The sequence below is a fragment of the Epinephelus lanceolatus genome, chromosome 1 (genome assembly GCF_041903045.1).
Source record: "Epinephelus lanceolatus isolate andai-2023 chromosome 1, ASM4190304v1, whole genome shotgun sequence".
Lineage (NCBI taxonomy): Eukaryota > Metazoa > Chordata > Actinopteri > Perciformes > Serranidae > Epinephelus > Epinephelus lanceolatus.
In genome coordinates, this window is record NC_135734.1 from 44,544,757 (window position 1) to 44,564,834 (window position 20,078).

General features: G+C 38.3%; 2 protein-coding genes across 4 annotated transcripts in view; one reads left to right on the forward strand and one right to left on the reverse strand.

The window, feature by feature from the left end:
- Positions 1-1,239: 1,239 nt before the first annotated feature.
- Positions 1,240-9,800, reverse strand: LOC144464408 (uncharacterized). Of its 2 annotated transcripts, none has more exons than XM_078171204.1 (3): positions 9,626-9,800; positions 2,451-2,744; positions 1,240-2,234 (listed from the first exon to the last, which is right to left on the reverse strand). In XM_078171204.1, the coding sequence occupies exons 1-3, from the start codon at positions 9,781-9,783 to the stop codon at positions 2,231-2,233; spliced, it is 456 nt and encodes a 151-aa protein (XP_078027330.1). In that variant the 5' UTR covers positions 9,784-9,800; the 3' UTR covers positions 1,240-2,230. The 2 variants fall into 2 exon arrangements, 1 of the variants encoding a protein (XP_078027330.1); XR_013492113.1 differs by lacking the exon at positions 9,626-9,800 and adding an exon at positions 4,640-4,706 and having other exon boundaries at positions 1,251-2,234; positions 2,446-2,744.
- Positions 9,801-10,843: 1,043 nt separating this feature from the next.
- Positions 10,844-20,078, forward strand: part of LOC117257129 (scavenger receptor cysteine-rich type 1 protein M130-like) — a 29,086-nt gene continuing 19,851 nt past the window's right edge. Inside the window, exons 1-3 of one of the 2 annotated variants that reach the window (XM_078171134.1) lie at positions 10,844-11,136; positions 18,267-18,323; positions 19,234-19,356. In XM_078171134.1, the coding sequence (XP_078027260.1) occupies positions 19,251-19,356 (106 nt within the window). In that variant the 5' untranslated portion in view covers positions 10,844-11,136; positions 18,267-18,323; positions 19,234-19,250. The remainder of the gene's footprint in view (positions 11,137-18,266; positions 18,324-19,233; positions 19,357-20,078) is intronic. The other variant, XM_033627055.2, reaches the window with a different exon arrangement.

Sequence of the window (20,078 nt, forward strand, 5' to 3'; positions counted from 1 at the left end):
CCGCGATGGATACAGAACATCATTTTAGTGATATGACTGTTAGTCAATTAAAACATTATTCATCAGAATATGATATTGTAGTGTCAAAAGCATTAAAAAAAGATTTGGTTGCCTGTTGCTGTGCAACATGTTTGTTAAATCTGCAACCAAAGGCTACACTGGAAGAATATAATAAAGAAATTGCGAACCAGAGGCTGTCCAAATTAATTTTAGATGGGGGCATAATGTGCCTACCTGATCCTGATATCCTCCGAGATGGTTGGGAAGACAGCCCATCGAGTTATCCACATCTGTTACAGAGTGGTATAGAAACATATTTTGACAAAAGTAAGCAATCAATGAGAATATGTTTCCTAATCTTTTTTTTTTTAACACTTCTTGGCTGTCTTGGTCATCTGCTCTGGCAATTTGCATGACTATATATTTTACTCCTTTGTCATGTATACATTTAGTAATGATGCCAACTAAATAGGCCTATGTGTTTTCTCTTATAGAAAACCGAGCAATTGACATTTTAACTGGTGGTGCCCAGGCTTTGAGGGACGGAAAGTCCCTTCACATGTCAGACCATGTCCATAATGTGCAATATCATGGCATTGGTGAAAACGTGCCATATTGTTTCCTGAGGGCCACAGTGATCAGAGAAACCAACACCTCTCTGGCACCCTATAAATGCTGGTTGATTGTACACAAGGCAAAAGCATTGTTGGTGGATGCCTTCTCCTGTCCTGCAGGGTAAGCCGATATTTATTTGACAAACAATATCATGTTCATTTCAAGAAAATATCATACTTATTAAAATCACATTTTCATTTTTTTATTTGCATTTTGAAAGAAAACAGGAAAAGCTTGCACACTGATCAGAAAAATGGAATGTCCACTCCAAAGGTAAATGGATGTAAAAGTTCCATATTTAATGGTCCATCAAAAATATAAAAATATAACAGGTGCTACCAATAGTGAACCCCTTCAAGCATCGAGGTCTCAGTATCCCGAAGTTTGCTGAACAACCAGATTCTTGCCTTCATATCACACCAACAGGTTTGGTCCAGTGGTTTCTTCTAGCTACAGTGAAATGATTGAATGTCTAGAAGTAGCTCTTGGATGTTGAACCCTCTGTCTGCAAGCAGGATATCACCCCTTTCTACCATGTCAATGATACCTGACCTCTTGACAATTTCCTTGTCGCTCATGCATCCCCCTGCAGATTTTGATACAAAAGACATCGTTCCTGCTGGTGTACATGCCACCAAAACCTTAGCAGTAGGTCTTCCCTTGTATTTTGAGTATATCTGGCTATTGGCTTTTGCCAGTGAAGGCCTCTGTATGGGTATCTCAGTGCAGTCTATGATGGCACGCACATACTTGTACTTTTGGAAGCACTCAGGGTAGTACGGGTGTATCTGCTCTTGTGTAGGCCAATAGAGAAGTGGCTGTAATTTTTTTGTGAGCAGAGCTGGCCATGCAGAAATAATCTGAGATATAACACTGGTGCAGAGTTTAAAAAGATAGGCAAGAAACTTCAGAGACAAATTGAGCTTCAATTTCATCAAAGTTAACAAAAATTCATTCTAATGGGACAAATTTCTCTGCGACCCTGGCTTTTTTTCTGCAACAATCTGGTACCTCTTTACTTTTTGAGACTGCGCACCTTTGAAATAATGTATTGAGGGCAGTTTTGACCGTACCTCATTAAACATCCACTGGAAGATGGCATAGTTTTCTAAGCCTGTGTGCAGATGCATCAGTTCATCTGAATGCTTGATGGCAGAAATATCATAAAGTACTGGGAATGACTGTTTCTCATGTGATAACATTCTCTCAAAGTCATCTTTCTCATGCAACAGTTCCTGAATGTCTCTGTCAGATAAGATTCCATCCATCTCTCTCCTGCACAACATGATTGATTTCATCTGGCACTTTTCACAAACACAGGAACATGTGCAGGCACTTGCTGGCTTAAAACCGTAATTGTGCTGCTCCCGCAGGTCAGAGGTGTTGTATGATGATGATTTGTATGGTGACTGGGATGTTAATGGCTGTGAAGCATACTCAAGCCCAACACTTGGTACAGTGTCATGATGATCACTGTAGCTGTGGTCACCTGACACTGGGCTGACTGGAGTTTGACTGGTGGCTTCCTCACTGGGTCCTGGGGACTGACTGGAAGCTTCATCCTTGAGGCCTGTTCTTCTCTTTTTTGTGGGAATGTCCTCAGTACTCTTTCTCTTCACCTTTACAATCAGAAAGACTTTATTATCACACCTTAAAAATACTTCACAATAAAAACATTGCAAAGGGTCAAATTCATTTTCCTTGGATCCTCATACTTGCAGGTCAATATAAAACAGAAACAACAAATGGCAGAATAACCACAAGAATGCATTAACAACACATTAATAAAAAGTAGAGATAGCCTATGGTCTGCTTAGATTTAAAACCTACCTTACCATGCCTTGTAGTCAGATGTGCTTTCATCATTATCCGGAGACCAGCTGCTAATGATTCTTTGAATCTCAATGTTGTCACTGTGGCTATCCTTGTCTGAATACCCCCTCATGTACAGGGATTGATGGGGCTGTATTCCAATTGGTTTGCCCAGTACAAAATGATTGCTGCAGATTCTGGTGTGATCAGTGATCTTCGGGAGGTCTTTTCTGTTGATGAGCTTCACCCACAGAGGTCGCCATTTGGGAGGGCATAAGTGGAACTTGAGCTCAGGAACATGATCTTTGATTATCCACCTAAAATATCACAACACATATTTAATGTACACAAATAGCATAGTTTAGCTCATGTCTAAATCTGGTAAACATTCAATTAACCTCCATTTTACGGTATGAGACTCAAGTAATGACATTAAAACATGAACGTATACCAATAAATTAACAACTAACTGAAATTATGTGTGTACGCAAACATAGCATGTTTTAATCGGTCAGTTTAGTCAAATATGTGTCAACATGAGGAAGCATATTAACACATCCATGTTTATTAGGGTCCGGGCAGCTAACTGCCAGGACACTATTGTAATCCTAGGTATTCTTCTTCTTTCTTCTTTCTTCTTCTGAGGAAATCATACTTCCCATGGGTGAAAACTCATCAAACTTTGCACAAAGGTCCAGTCTCATGCCAGATATCCTCAGCTGTAAACTCAAGCCAATAGTCCTGATGGTGGCGCTACAGCAAGCGTCTAAAGTTCAAAACTTTGAAAATTCATAACAAATCAACCATATACTACAACTTCACAACTTTCATCAAACTGTAGCCCCAATACTGAAGAAACTTTTAACATTTAAACCTATTAAAAATTATGAAGTTTATCACTGTTTTTTTCAAAAACTGTAAAACTACCTAGCTCCTCCCAGAATTTTTGCTCAATTGACACCAAACTTGCTACAGAGCATCTTCAGACTGTCCTACAAAAACTGTTTCTCAGACTTTTGATTTATCAAAAATTGAGCCTACAGTGCATCAAAATGTTTGACTGTAAACATATACATGCAAATTCTTGCTAAATAAATCTTCAATGTTCATGAAAAAAATGACAAAATTCTAGAGTCATGGTAGATGATGTGTGGCAAATTTCAGAATTTTATCTCAAAAACTGAATTTTTGACAGCATTTTGAATTTTGCTCTAATGTGAAAATGGCAATTTTAAACATCAGTTTTTCACTTATGGAGCAAATCAATCATTGTTAAAATAAATTACCAACATCTCCATGCTGTCTAGATGCAATATGTGTATTTTCAGATTTTTGTTTCGATAACTGAATTTTTTACAGTGGTTTGAAATCTGCTTTTCCATGCATGGACGGCTGCTAAACCTGCACATCTGGCTTAGTCAATTTGTGAAGCTACACATGAATTGTCACTGACTAATTAGCTCAGTGAGATAGAAATTGATTCTTAGTCTCAGAGTTTGTGAGTTCAAGCCTCAGCTGATGCAAAAGGCAGATTGTGTTGCTAAATTCCTAAATGTCTTCCAATTCTTCTGCTTGTTGCTCAGAATTGCCCAAAAATGCCCGGACCCGACCCATCACTGTGCAGCAGCTATAATTGAGATTGGGATTACATTACTGAGTTGTGTTTTTATTGTAATACAGATTATGAACTTCTTACATGTTGACCCTGACAAATACCCCCTATTATGATTAAAAAAACAAACTAAAATGAATACACCTAATTATTATATGCACTATTCGTTTTAGGTTTGTTTTGCAGAAATGGAACAGTGCAGTCTGCATGCAAGACTGCACTGAAATAGCAAACAAATGGATGGATGGAGCTTGAGGTTTTTATTTGCAAATTCAGATTAACAGTACAGTTACACAAAAGCCCTTGGTTTATTTCTATTGTGCTCCCGTGAACCCAATTCATAAGCACAGACAGACAGAACATACAATATGTAAAACTATTTACGGTACATGTATTTACTGTAATCTGACTGAAACTACTGGTAAACTGATTAAATTATAATATAACGATAGTAGCAATAATAAATGTAAACAGAATCAAAATAAAAACTAGTTAAACATGTTAATCGTTTGTTTGAACACATCCACCCAGGAGAGAGGAAGTCACTTAAAGATGAGAACATTTAACAATAATTCTACAGACATATGCATTTAAACTTACTTGGATTTATATCGGCGATCATTGCTACACTCGTACACAGCACATTGATTGGATCCACCCATTGTTATCAATACAAACGACGACATTATTCCAAATAACAGGGAGACTCCGTTGTGTACACATGTTGCGATGGACGCTTCAATCCCAGAGTGCTTTGGTGCATACCCACAATGCATTGCATGATGTTCAAGATGGCGGTATTTGCGTAGCGGGTTATGGGGATTGATTGGCTTTTGGAGCCGGCCTCAGGTGGACATTTCAGGAACTGCAGTTTTGGGGACTATAACCCATAACTATAATATAACAATAAAATCTTTGTATGGTGATGACCGAAGAATATCAGATTCACCCTGAAGTCTCAAGCTATTGGCAAACTGTGTTCATCAGGAGTGCAGATGGGTGTGACTCACACCCATCAGTGCAGATGGGTGTGAGTCACACCCATCTGCATCCTTGTGACTGTCGGTAAAACTAGTCATAGTGAAGAATAGTTCTTTTCATAGTGTTAAGTTGCAACATGTCTAGAGATCTCATTAAAGTAGTGGAGCTGCTTCATGAACAAACATGTATGCAGTGGAGAAATGTCACGACATGTACTCGATTACTTTATGTACAACATTGATTGTCCTCAGTGTGAATTCTACACAGATATGAAATCTGGAAAACTTCAAATATATATATATTTTTAAAAATCCTCAGTTTTGAGGTTGTCTTTGATTGCTTTGTTTTTATGTTACATAGAGTTCTACTTTAACCCCTACCAAAGCTAAAGTTACTTTGCTGATTAAGATTTTTACATATAAAAACTTGAAGTGAGCCTATTAAATATGATGCCTTGTTAAACTGTCCGTCAGTGTGTGAACCAGGTGAATAAAATAAAATGGCTCCGCCTCAACAAGCTGCTACAGAAATGCTGTTTACACATCATAGCCTCAGTGACACTGGCAGGGGCCATTGTTCATGAGTACTCTCTTTTTTTATGATAGTAAATTGTTAATGATGATTAACACTCAATGTCCTCAAGACGATAATAATGTCCAAATGTCTTCAAATGAGAACTTCCTAATTAACAGCATCTTAGCTTGTTACTGTTTCAAAAATTTGTCATATTTGTTGCCATATCAAACTACAAACATTATCAATCATAAATAAGCAAGTTTCATGTGATTAGATTTGGATTTTGTCCACTTTTGTATCGGGGTCAGCGGCAGACTGACTTGGCAGAGATTGCTTTTCCATGGATCAGTGTATTGTGGTCTTATTACCACTAGATGGCACAAAAAAGTGTCCACGATTGAGGACAACAGGTCCAAGTTGAGTGGTAGTATAACGGGTATAACATAGTATAACGTCAAGTAAATCCAACATGTGATGTCCTCATATAAGGACACAGGGTCTCAGGAGGTTAATGATTTAATAAATTAACTGAACTGATAAATTGATTCAACCATTTGAAAACAAATAAACAGGACTGTCCCATTTTACCTAAACATTGCAGTGAGGTAGGGGTTCTTAATGTGTGTGAAGGTCATAAGTTTCTAAATATTTTTCTTGGCAACATATTTGTAGAAATATAGCAGAGAGCCATAACAAGTTCTAAAAGTAACACTCAAGGTCATCTTCTGAATTTTAGTTTTTTTTAATGGTAATTAATTAAAAAGTGCTCCAAATTACCTGACTTCACCCTAACAATATACAAGTTCTCTTAATTTAATGTGAAATTATTTGATCACTTATGCTGTTACAATGAGAAATATTTCACATCATATCCATCCCTCCATCCATCCATCCATCCATTTTCAATCGCTTATCCAAAGCTGGGTTGCGGGGGCAGCAGGCTTAGCAATTTATTCCAGACATCAGAAAACAAATAATATATAATATAAAACTTGGGAGTGATGTTTAAACTCTTATCTGTCTCTGTCCAGTGTGAAACTTGGGTTTATTGTGATGTATCAGATAAGTCCCATCAGAGGCAGCGTCCAGCCCATCCAATGTAGGGGCGTGTCGGCCGACAAGAGACTTCCGTGAGGGCTGCTCCCATGTATCCTATCCTTTTTTTGGGACTATAACCCATAACTATAATATAACAATAAAATCTTTGTATGGTGATGACCGAAGAATATCAGATTCACCCTGAAGTCTCAAGCTATTGGCAAATTGTGTTCATCAGGAATGTAGATGGGTGTGACTCACACCCATCTACATCCATGTGACTGTCGGTAAAACTAGTCATAGTGAAGAATAGTTCTTTTTTTTTTATAGTGTTAAGTTGCAACATGTCTAGAGATCTCATTAAAGTAGTGGAGCTGCTTCATGAACAAACATGTATGCAGTGGAGAAATGTCATGACATGTACTCGATTACTTTATGTACAACATTGATTGTCCTCAGTGTGAATTCTACACAGATATGAAATCTGGAAAACTTCAAATATATATATATTTTTAAAAATCCTCAGTTTTGAGGTTGTCTTTGATTGCTTTGTTTTTATGTTACATAGAGTTCTACTTTAACCCCTACCAAAGCTAAAGTTACTTTGCTGATTAAGATTTTTACATATAAAAACTTGAAGTGAGCCTATTAAATATGATGCCTTGTTAAACTGTCCGTCAGTGTGTGAACCAGGTGAATAAAATAAAATGGCTCCGCCTCAACAAGCTGCTACAGAAATGCTGTTTACACATCATAGCCTCAGTGACACTGGCAGGGGCCATTGTTCATGAGTAGTCTCTTTTTTTATGACAGCAAATTTGCATGTTTATTTACATTTTGAATGCATGGGGTATTTGTATTCCTACACTGTGTTATTACTGTAATAAGGTGAAAAGTGGTGTTTCATGTTGTAACAAGAAACGTAGTCATAGGGTGAACTCAGGTAATTTGAGACATCAGGTGAAATGGGACAAATTAGGTTTTACATCTTTGGCTCCTTAAATATTAGCAGCAGAACAGCGAACATGGTGTTGCATTGGTACTACAAATGTGTTTTAGGCAAGGCAGCTTTATTTGTGCAGCACATTTCATACACCAGAGCAATTCAAAGTGCTTTACAGAGCAATAAAATATAAAATGAATTTTTTATAGCTCTGACCCACAGGGATTTATACACAAGCAGCAATATTTTGAAATCAATTCTGTGAGTGACAGGTGTAAGGATTTTAGAACTGGAGTAATGTAGTCATATTTCCTAGTTATTTGAATGTATTTATTTATTTTATGTGAAACAGTGATATTGATTGATGTAAGATAAGCAGGATGGGCAGAGCAAAGAGTCAAAAAAATTGCTGGTCCCAGAACAAGAAAATGGTCTGAGAATGTTGCATTTGATTAATTGTTTCAAAATATTTCCACCATACAATTTCCTTTTTATGGGAACAGGTTTTGAGTGTGTAGTTAACACATTCAGGTAAAATGGGCATGTTTTACGGCTACCAACTGCAAATCACGAGTTATTCTACTGTGTGCCAGCCTGACATATTTTTTGTCAATTAAAAAAATTAAAAGATGATGCAGTGAGTTCATGTCAGGCACAATAGTCTAGAATTAGCCATCATTATTATAAACACCCAAGTACACAGAGACGTCCACTGTAGACAAAAATGGCATCAAAGAAATCTTTTTAGATGAATATTTAGGTTACATTAAACTCCTGAGACCTGGGGCCGTATTCACAAACATTCTGAGACCACTCTCAGAGAGCTCCTACCTTAGCCTAAAAACTTTTAGTAAGGAGTCTTAGCTTAGGAGTGATTTAGGAAAGTTCTAAGAGCAACTCTGGGCAGAAGGGACAGAGACTTTCATCTTAGTGAGGGGGTGTGGTTGACCCTGTTGCTAGGTATGATGCTTTGTTTTAACAGGTGTGATTGGTTGTCACAGACACACCCTTTTGTGAGCCTGGTGTGAACACCCAGTGAACATGAAATGAACTGCATCACAATATTAACAGTCAGTACGTTTACATGGACAGTTTAATTCCACTTTCATTCATGAAGGGCCATTCCGATTAAAAGTGGTCATGTAAACGGTCATTCCGACTGAAAAATGATCATTCGATTGAAAATGAAATCTAATTAAAGGGGGTGGTTTATTCCGTTTGTCACTCCGAATGAAAGAATTTTGTGTGCATGTAAACGCTCATTCCTCTTTAAGTTCATTCCGGTCTTTCTGCGCATGCTCGTTTCCTTGCCCTTCTGGCGCAATGATGTAGATAGCGCGCATAGCAACGGGTTGAGATAGAGCAGTCAGACTTGTTGCACTCACCAAGGTTATTGTCGTACTGCTGCTTCAAGAATATACGCAAAACAAGCCCGAAAAAGACACTAAGAACGGCGGCGTCAAGCATCTTGTTATTCGGAGCGAAGACTACAATGTTTTCTTCCAGTAAATGTAAACACGTAACATCCGCCCCGCCTCCTATCCAATCAGAAACCTTGCCTGCCCCAAACCTTGCGCAGACCCGAATAAAGGCGATCAAACTGATCTCCCGTGTAAACCCTCATTCGGAATGAATATTTCTCATGTAAACTACCTGGAAAGACTTTAATTCCGAATGATTTCATTCAGATTTATTTCATTCTGAATGAGAAGCCATCATGTAACCGCACCCAGTGTTGTCATTGTTAGTGTGATCATTTGGCTGATCTTAGGTTGAGACAGACCCAAGTCATCACTGCTGCAATGTTGCATTTTTCCAGATTTTCAAATATGTTAGTATTGTGATTATTTTATTTCCTGGCATCATAGCGTTATTTTGTTAGGTGGGAAATGTGTGCATATCCCAAATGAGATTGACCACAAACATTATTCCTGCACGATCTCATCTGTAGCATTTCATTTACTCACTGTCTTTTTGTGTTTAGAGATCGTTTCTCTGACCACTTTGTGTTTCCACCATTTTCTCCTCCTTTCTCCTTAGGAAACTCTTAAGCCTCTTAAAAGTCCTCCTCCCTGCTCCTAACAGTTTTTCACCTTAGGAGGTCTTACCTGTTATCTCTTATCTGTCTCTGTCCAGTGTGAAACTCGGGTTTATTGTGATGTATCAGATCAGTCCCATCAGAGGCAGCGTCCAGCATGTAGGGGCGTGTCGGCCGACAAGAGACTTCCGTGAGGGCTGCTCCCATGTATCCTCGACCGTCGCACATCGCTCATCACAGATCCCCTCACTCCTCAAAGTACAAGCAGGTATACTGTAAATAAAACAGAACCTAACAGAACTATGGCAAGCCGTTTTAACATTTAATCACTAAGTCCGACTATCCGGAATTACCGTTATAGATATCTATAACGTCATTTTGACTAGTAGTAATGTCATTGTGACTAGTATGAATTTTAATTTAAGATATCTGTAACGTCATTCTGACTAGTCAAAACTGAATTACAGATATCTATGACGTCATTCTGACTAGTCAAAACTGAATTACAGATATCTATAATGTCATTCGGACTAGTCAAAACTACAGTTACAGATATCTGTAATTAAGTTTTGACTAGTAAGATTCAAACTATTTTTGCCATTCATGTGTATGGGGTTTGTCATTATAGATATCTACAATTACATTATGACTATCTATAATTCCAGTTTGAGATATCTACAACGTCATTTTGACTAGTCATAATTCAGTTGCGGATATCTACAACGTCATTTTGACTAGTCATAATTCAGTTACAGATATCTACAACGTTATTCTGACTATCTGAAACTCAATTCAAGATATCTAGAAAGGACCATGTAGATATCTTCAATTGATGATAATTAAATATATCTTGAACTTGAATTATGACTAGTCAAAATTAAATTGTAGATATCTCAAACTGGAATTACAGATATCCACAATTCAGTTGCAGATATCCGCAATAAGAATTGCAGATATCCGCAACTACATTGGAGATATCTATAATGACAAACCCCATACACATGAATGGCAAAAATAGTTTGAATCTTACTAGTCAAAACTGAATTACAGATATCTGCAATTAGAGTTTTGACTAGGCAAAATCTAATTACAGATATCTTGAATAAGAGTATTGACTAGGCAAAATTATGTTGCAGATATCAGTAATGAATATCCAGTCTAGCGATTAAATGTTAAAACGGCTTGCCATAGGTGCCAGTCCTGGTGCCAGTTCTGTTGGAGTCAAAGGGGCGGGCGCTGCTGATCACACCCATCATATCTTTGTTGTTGCACTTTTACTAAACAATCCTTCCACCAGAAAAAAAAGAAACACACCTTAGGCTATGTGATGCTTACTGACGTTATTTTAAAAAAATCGAAATATGTGCATGGTTGTTCTTGTTATTGCTCTTGTCTCTGTCCAGCAGCAGCGTCTCAGCCTCTTAAAACTGGCACCAAAGTCTGATCCCTCGCACACTGTTAATGTTGTCATGACTCATGATCGAGGAAATAACAATTAAGAAACGGAAGGCATTATTGATCGTGAAGACTTGCGTCTCACTTCCTGATTTCCACAAAGGCAGGGATGCTTCTCAAGCACTGGTGAGTTTTCTATGTTTTGATAAATGTATTAAATAATCTTGGCATCGGGTGTGTCTCAGCCAAAACAGGTCAACTCCGTAGCCCTCCTAAATACAAACTAAATAAGAACTGTGGTTTTAAAATGAGTATTTTGATTAGCATTAAGAGGACTCTTAGCAACGTTATAAAATAAAATGGCACTGTGATTGCAGTGAAATGGATAAATGCATATCTGTTTGTCAGCTCCGTAAGACCTTATGCTATTTAAGAAAAAAAGAAGAAGTCACAGGGAAGCTTGAGTGTTCAAGACTTTGATGTTTTAAAAAATATTTTTAAGCTTTGCTAAAAAGTGAAAAATCAAAATATCTTTTCCCCCAGTACTCAAGAATTAGTGTTATTTTATTGTTTTTATTATCATCATCATTATAATATAATTTAGTGTTTATCTTTTTGTTTGTTTTCTTTTTCTTTTTTCTTTTCCCCTCTGTTTTTGAACATACTCACAAGTATGCATTCACGCCCATTTCTTTTCCCACTTTTTATATCACCAGCTATAGTCTGACCCCTGCTGCCTCCATTAGCCTATTACATCCCTCTGTAATCAGTGCAACGTGTAATAATAATAGCCATTTTCTCTCTTTTTCGATATTTTATAGTCCTAAATGTTTACCTTATTTCTATTTACTGTAGTTTTATTTATTTATTAATTAATGTATTCATTTTTATTCTCTCCCCTCTTACTCGTCACTGTCATGACTTTCCTCTTCATCGTCTCTTTTCATTTACTACAGCCACCCCTTCCCCGTGATACACTGTTTACCTAAGTGCGTTTAAGTACAGTTTTCAAGTAACTGAAGTTTATTTAGTCATTTTCGCTCTACTTTTAGTGCACTACATTTATTTGACAGCTTTAGTTACTTGACAGATACAGATTACTGATGCAAAATATAATCAGTTGATAAATATGGTACCAAGCAGTGTATAAAGTAATTTAAACAAGCTGCAGCATAAAAGTGACATTTTAATGCATCAATAATAATAATTACAACAACAACAACTAATAATAATAATAATAATAAACTTTATTTATATAGCACCTTTCATACAAGAAATGCAGCACAAAGTCCTTTACAATAAGGGTATTATAAGCACTGAGTGCTTCACATGAAAATGGAATGAACATAAAACAGAACTGATTCATAAAATCATAGAACTGTAAAACTATGAATCAAGTAGGATTTTAAAAGAGTTGCAGCAATGAGAAGCGTAAATAGAAATTTAAAGCATAAAATAGTGTTTCAGACCTGTATCGGAAAGTCAGAGCGAGTTAAAGGCTAAAGTGGGAGTGTATGTATGTTTCCAGGGTTCTGTGTTTCCAGGGTTCTATGTTCCCCCCTTAACCCTGCAAAAAAGGTTCTATGTTCCCCGCTTACACAAAAAAGGTTCTATGTTTCCCGAATTCTATGTTGCCCGCTCAACCAAGCAGGAAATATAGAACCCTTTTTGTGTAAGCGGGGAACATAGAAGCTTTTTTGCAGGGTTAAGTGGGGAACATAGAACCCGAGAAACACAGAACCCTGGAAACATAGGGATGACCCCGGCTAAAGTGAACAGACACGTCTTAAAGGGATAGTTCGACATTTTGGCAAATTCGCCTATTGCCGTAATCGCTACAGTCATATGGGTAGGGACATTACCTTTAATTATCAGTGCCTGTTGTTCTGAGATCGGTGGGGCAGAGCTGCCCGCTGCTCAGCGCACAAAATGGAGGTGAACAGTACAGCCCCTTCTCTCCCTCAAAACTAATCAAATATGCCATCAAATGACTCCAAAACGCTTTTGTGGACAACTTGTAGCTTACACATTCACCACGCTATGAAATAAGATCTATTTCAAAATAAAAAGTAGAAATTGAAAAATGAGCCTATAGAGCAAAACAATCTGAGTTGTTATGAATAAAGAAAGTAGCAGAACTGAAAACATCCTGCAGATTTATGGACTATTTTTTAAATACTTTATATTGTCATCATACCATTTCATATATCTTAGCTGTATATAGCTTATGAGAAATTACATCAGTAGGTGAGTTTATTTATTTAGCGAATGCAAATTTCTCAAGCCAAGCAGTAGCCTCTTGATCTATATTGTAGAGGGAGACTAGACCTCCTTTTAGTCTTTGGAGAGGGCAGGCTTCAATAATATGCTCCATGGTTTGCTCCTCTCCACAAGCACACAGTGGGCTCAGGCTGCTCCCCATCTGTGAAGGCTGGCCAAGCAGGGACCTTGACCAGTCCTAAATCTGCTTAAGGTGGGCTACTGTCTCCTTGGGAGGTTGGTGCCAGGGACTGGTTGAGTCGGGTCTGACACTAGATGTTTGTTTGGGATATCTTTAGATTCCGATTCAGTCACCCAGGCAGACAGGGCATCAATGTCAGTGGGTGGGGGGGGGGGGGGGGGTCCTTCCAAATTGGACGTCTAGATCGGAGACGAGCAAGTGGTGGGTTGAAGATGTCAGCGTGGATTGGTAAATGGGGGGAGTCTTTGACCTTTTGGAGCATCTTATAGGTGAGTTCAGTTTGTCTGATGTTGGGGGGGAGTATGTTACATAGGACAGGGAGCCAGGGGAGCGATGTTGAAGGAATAGTCACAGTTATGATTTGCATAGTGGTGTTAAGTTGGGTGTCTACGTGGTGTGTGTGGGGTGACCTGGACCAGACAGGAGCACAGTATTCTGCTGCAGAATATGACAGGGCCAAAGCTGAGGTGCACAGTGTGGGGGCTGCTGCACCCCATTTTGCACCTGCAAGTTTGCAGAGGAGGTTGTTTCTGGATTTCACCTTCGCTGCTGTTCCTTTAAGGTATTCCTTGAATGACAGTGTCCTGTCCAGAGTCACTCCCAGGTATGTTGGATTAGGGGCGTGTCTGAGCTGAAGTCCACTCAGTCTGATGTCCAATTGTTTGGCAGCTTCTGAGTTTCGAAGATGGAAAACACTAGAGACTGTTTTTGCTGGGCTTGGTTGTAGATGCCAGGCTTTGCAGTACTGGTCCAGTTTTGCAAGGTCCTCATTGAGCACCTGCTCCAAAGAGGCCAGGTCAGTAGCTTGGGTTGCCGAACAGATGTCATCAGTGTAGATGAAATTGCAGGATCTGGTGATCATCATCAGATCTCGCAAGTTCATCTACGCTGATGACATCTGTTCGGCAAACCAAGGTGGTGAGTCACCCAGTGATACGTGAGAATAAAAAACAATTGGTATATAGTGATAAATAAAGATAGATAGTTACAGTACAGGTTTAATTTTTTAAAGTATGTTATCATAATTTTGAAATCATATAAAAATGAAATGAATAAATAAATAAATAAGTAAATAAAATCACAGAATATAATACAAAGAGTACCATATATAAATACACAAAAAAGCTTTTATGTACAGTACAGGCCAAAAGTTTGGACACACCTTCTCATTCAATGCGTTTTCTTTATTTTCATGACTATTTACATTGTAGATTCTCACTGAAGGCATCAAAACTATGAATGAACACATGTGGAGTTATGTACTTAACAAAAAAAGGTGAAATAACTGAAAACATGTTTTATATTCTAGTTTCTTCAAAATAGCCACCCTTTGCTCTGATTACTGCTTTGCACACTCTTGGCATTCTCTCGGTGAGCTTCAAGAGGTAGTCACCTGAAATGGTTTCCACTTCACAGGTGTGCCTTATCAGGGTTAATTAGTGGAATTTCTTGCTTTATCAATGGGGTTGGGACCATCAGTTGTGTTGTGCAGAAGTCAGGTTAATACACAGTCGACAGCCCTATTGGACAACTGTTAAAATTCATATTATGGCAAGAACCAATCAGCTAACTAAAGAAAAACGAGTGGCCATCATTACTTTAAGAAATGAAGGTCAGTCAGTCCGGAAAATTGCAAAAACTTTAAATGTGTCCCCAAGTGGAGTCGCAAAAACCATCAAGTGCTACAACGAAACTGGCACACATGAGGACCGACCCAGGAAAGGAAGACCAAGAGTCACCTCTGCTTCTGAGGATAAGTTCATCCGAGTCACCAGCCTCAGAAATCGCAAGTTAACAGCAGCTCAGATCAGAGACCAGATGAATGCCACACAGAGTTCTAGCAGCAGACCCATCTCTAGAACAACTGTTAAGAGGAGACTGCGCCAATCAAGCCTTCATGGTCAAATAGCTGCTAGGAAACCACTGCTAAGGAGAGGCAACAAGCAGAAGAGATTTGTTTGGGCCAAGAAACACAAGGAATGGACATTAGACCAGTGGAAATCTGTGCTTTGGTCTGATGAGTCCAAATTTGAGATCTTTGATTCCAACCACCGTGTCTTTGTGAGACGCAGAAAAGGTGAACGGATGGATTCCACATGCCTGGTTCCCACCGTGAAGCATGGAGGAGGAGGTGTGATGGTGTGGGGGTGTTTTGCTGGTGACACTGTTGGGGATTTATTCAAAATTGAAGGCACACTGAACCAGCATGGCTACCACAGCATCCTGCAGCGACATGCCATCCCATCCGGTTTGCGTTTAGTTGGACGATCATTTATTTTTCAACAGGACAATGACCCCAAACACACCTCCAGGCTGTGTAAGGGCTATTTGACCAAGAAGGAGAGTGATGGAGTGCTGCGGCAGATGACCTGGCCTCCACAGTCACTGGACCTGAACCCAATCGAGATGGTTTGGGGTGAGCTGGACCGCAGAGTGAAGGCAAAGTGGCCAACAAGTGCTAAACACCTCTGGGAACTCCTTCAAGACTGTTGGAAAACCATTTCAGGTGACTACCTCTTGAAGCTCATGGAGAGAATGCCAAGAGTGTGCAAAGCAGTAATCAGAGCAAAGGGTGGCTATTTTGAAGAAACTAGAATATAAAACATGTTTTCAGTTATTTCACCTTTTTTTGTTAAGTACATAACTCCACATGTGTTCATTCATAGTTTTGATGCCTTCAGTGAGAATCTACAATGTAAATAATCATGAAAATAAAGAAAACGCATTGAATGAGAAGGTGTGTCCAAACTTTTGGCCTGTACTGTATATGTGTTCATGTACACTTACACAAATGCACTCACATGTACACACACACACACACACATACACACACACACACACACACACACACGAGAAAATAGATGAAGAAAAAGAAAAAAATACAGAGTGAAAATACGAAAAGAGAATAAGAAAAAAATACAAGGCCATATCCAAGTAGTTATGGCTCCTTTTGACGACTGTCAGACCAAATGTAGAGAAACACATCCCAGTGGCTTCTGTTCATTATTCTTTTCCCATATGAAAGTAACTTGACCACTTAGACAATATTTTTTCAAACAGTTTGAGGTTCCCCATAATTTTATAAGTTAAGTCTCTATCTACTCGTTGAATGGTGTCTCTCCACATGTCTATCAGGAGCTGTATTCACAAACACTCTGAGAATACTCTCAGTGAGCTCCTAACTTGGCCTAAAATTTTTTGTAAGGTGTTCAAGCTTAGGGGTGATTTAGGAAAGTTCTCTGAGGAACTCAGAGCAAGGAGGGGACAGAAACTTTTGCTGTAGTAAAGAGGGGTGGTTGATCCCATTGCTGGGTATAAGGTATTCTTTTAATAGATGTGATTGGTTGTCACAGACACACCCCTTTGTGATCCTGCAAGGTGTGGACACCCAGTGGAAGTGAAATGAACTGCTGACTGTGAAAATGTTATCATTGTTGGTGTGATCAATCTGCTGATGGAAGGTTGAGACAAACCCAAGTCATCACTGCTGCACTGTTGCATTTTTGTGGTTTTTCAAATATCTTAATGTTGTGCTAATTTTATTTCTGGCATTATATTGTTTTTTCTTTTGGTGGGAAATGTGTGCGTATTCCTAATGAGATCAACCACAAACATAATTCTTGCATGATCTAATCTATTTCATTAACTCACTGTCATCCAGTGTCATCCAACCTCTTTATCTTTCTGCCATTTTCTCCTCTGATTAAGAAACTCGTAAGCCTCTTAAAAATCCTCCCCCCTGCTCCAAACAGTTTTTCACCTTAGGAGCTCTTTTAAGGTCTAAGATGCTTTGTAATAAAATTTTATTTTATCTTTACAAGGACCCAGTCTTAACTTTTTATTATTTATGTATTTATTTATTTAGAGGACAGTGCACATTAATGAACATTGCTGTAAATGTGCCAGTGTTAGCCAAAGGCTAATTTTCAACTGCAGTCCTCCGGCATGATGTTAAAAAGACCTCAAGCCATTAAAAAACACAAAAACAGGGACACAAAAGTCATAATATATAAAACAGCAAATAGCAAACAAAAACAGGAACACAAAAGTCATAATATGTAAAACAAATAACAAACAGATAGACAATAATTCACAACGAAAAACCAATACGTAGAGTGCAATGTGATACAGTGCAAAATAGTTGATCGAGAGGCTATGGATAGTGAATAGATGAAACAGTGCAAGTCCATGAGTCACTGGCATAGTGTATATGATATATGAAGCTATAAAGTGCTGCAGTGCCCATAAAAATAGTCACAGTAAAAGTCTAAATTTAATTAAATTACAATAAGTTAAATTGGGAGAGATGAAACTGTCAGGGGTGGATAAATGGGATGGAGGTGCAGCAATGCAAGGACCAAAACAGGATTTCTTGTTATAATACAGATGATCATTGACATAATGTATCATATGAATATAATTAGTATAGTATATATATATATATGTATATAGTATTCACCTTAAATGGGAAATTTCAAGAAAATGTCACAATTCTAAGAATTTTCTTAAAACTCCATCACTAGGAGCAACTCTTGGTATTAGGAAGCTTTGTTAATACGGCCCCAGGGGTTTTTGAAGCCAATGTCTTGTTATCTGTGTCACTGCTGTGATATGCAGTATCCTTTAGAAATATTTATCATTTTCATTTTGTATTTTGCCTGTCATTTTGCCTAACAGCACAAAATCTGCATTTAAGTGAATAACACAATTCAAGATAGTACTATTTTCCTTCTGTATATGATTCCAAAACAATTGTAATGATGGTCAGAACCAAAATATATGTCCAAAACTGGCACACGATTCACCACACTCCCTTCAGCATTTTGAATGTATTTTACAATTGACCCCTGGCTAGGCCCCGCCCCTTTGTGATGGTCTGTCAAGCTGTCAGAGGGAGCATGGAGCCCACACTGTAAGTAACTGCACTCCCTGAAGAAATATTAGCAACTTTTTGAAAAATTGCAAAGCAATTTCAGAGAGAAGCAGACAGAGAGGTCTACAGTCTGTGTTTGAAGGATATATCCAGGATGTCAAACTCACTCATCAGCAAAAACAGGTCAAAAAGACAAAGATAGTTAGAAGCTTATGTCTAAAGGCAACAGATAACAATGTCAAAGTGGACCACCACATGGTGTTCAAGACAGGGATTTGTAAAGGCGCGACCATGTAGTGACAGAAATGACATGCAGTCATGTAAATAAGATAAATAAGGTGCCTAAATCTGATGTCGTACTTTGGCATCAGGAATTGCACAAGAGGATGAAGATTGTTTCTTGTCTTTCTTCCTCCCCTCCCTATTTGACAAATCTGGGTGTAACCTCTCTTTTGTAAATGATGAAGACATGAAAGAGTGGTAGATGGCAATGTTGCCTTAGAGATTCAAATGACATTCCATTTTTGTTTAGACATTGTCCAAATGTGGTCAGTCCCTTTTATACCCAGATATGTTTCTTTGGAGTATCATCAGGGTTCTTTAAACTTTTCAATACTGTTGAATCATCTCTTATTTTTTCACAGTTTCTCTTATGTCTACCCCAAGTCTCCAAAGTATTTCTAATTAGTGTACTATTGGTTATTTGTAGCCTTTGTTGATTGTCTGTGTCGAAAGGTATTATTTTTATTGAAGCATGGCACATAATCTTCTCTATTGATCTCCATCCACCTTGCTACAGTTATTATTTAGCAAGGTGCATATTATGAGGGAATGAAAGATCATCAGTTTCACACAATTGCAGTCCAGAGAAGTGTAAATTTCTTCTTTAAAATGAAAGATAACTCAAACAAATATATTCCAGTAAAGCTCCACCTCTCCCTGTTTGCAGATATTCACTGACATGTAATGATCAGAGCAGAGAGCATACAAACAGGAAGACATACAGACGGGCTCAGAGAGACCGTCGAGATGGATCACTTATTAAAGCTGTTGCTGTTGCTGTGGAGCTCAGGTAGGACTCTGCTTTAAAGATGAGCTGTTATTCTTTGAAGTATTGTATTGAATCTTTAAATAAGAGAACAAACTGCTCACACACACAAACATCACATCTTTTTTATTCTTCTTTTAATCCATTATGAATGTATTATTCTGATCTGACAGAGAAGCTAAGGACACTATTGGCAGACAGCCTGTCACGCAAAGCGCCCCGCTCTTTGGGTGACAGGCTTGTGTAACTTAATATAATGTAAACGGGTGACTGATTTGAAAATTCACCCCTGTACAGTTGTCATGACCGGGGAAATTGGAAATAGAGATCAAAACCAATTTTTTTTGGTACCAGGCTGTAAACATGTTTATGTCTGCTGTAAAGTTTAGCACTTTAACACTGGGGTCTATGGGGATTGACTTGCCCTTTGAGCCAGCCTCAAGTGAGAGGAATTGCAGTTTTTGGCACTGCCGCGTTGGCTTCATTTTGAAGAGTTAAGTCCGTCCAGCAAACATTTTTCTGTTAAAAAGATGACTATGATCAACACTGAAAAGACGTCCAGAAAAGGTTCAAAAGTTAAAGTTTTTTAATCGATTATCTGAAGACGTTGATTGAATGTTCACATTTAGACCATATTTCACTGGGATTTGCAATAGTGAGATTTTTCATTCTCTACAGTGTGCAAATATTAGTCTGTATCATCTGTATCATTTTGGAGCCTTACCAAAAAATCACATCCAAATTTC

Bases quoted from the DNA above. Each gene is read 5' to 3' on its own strand.
- LOC144464408 (XM_078171204.1), bottom strand. From the start codon at position 9,783: ATGTGCGACGGTCGAGGATACATGGGAGCAGCCCTCACGGAAGTCTCT. The intron at 2,745-9,625 runs GTAAGACCTCCT...GTGATATTTTAG, and splicing joins AGACAGATAAGAGATAACAG to GTGGATAATCAAAGATCATG.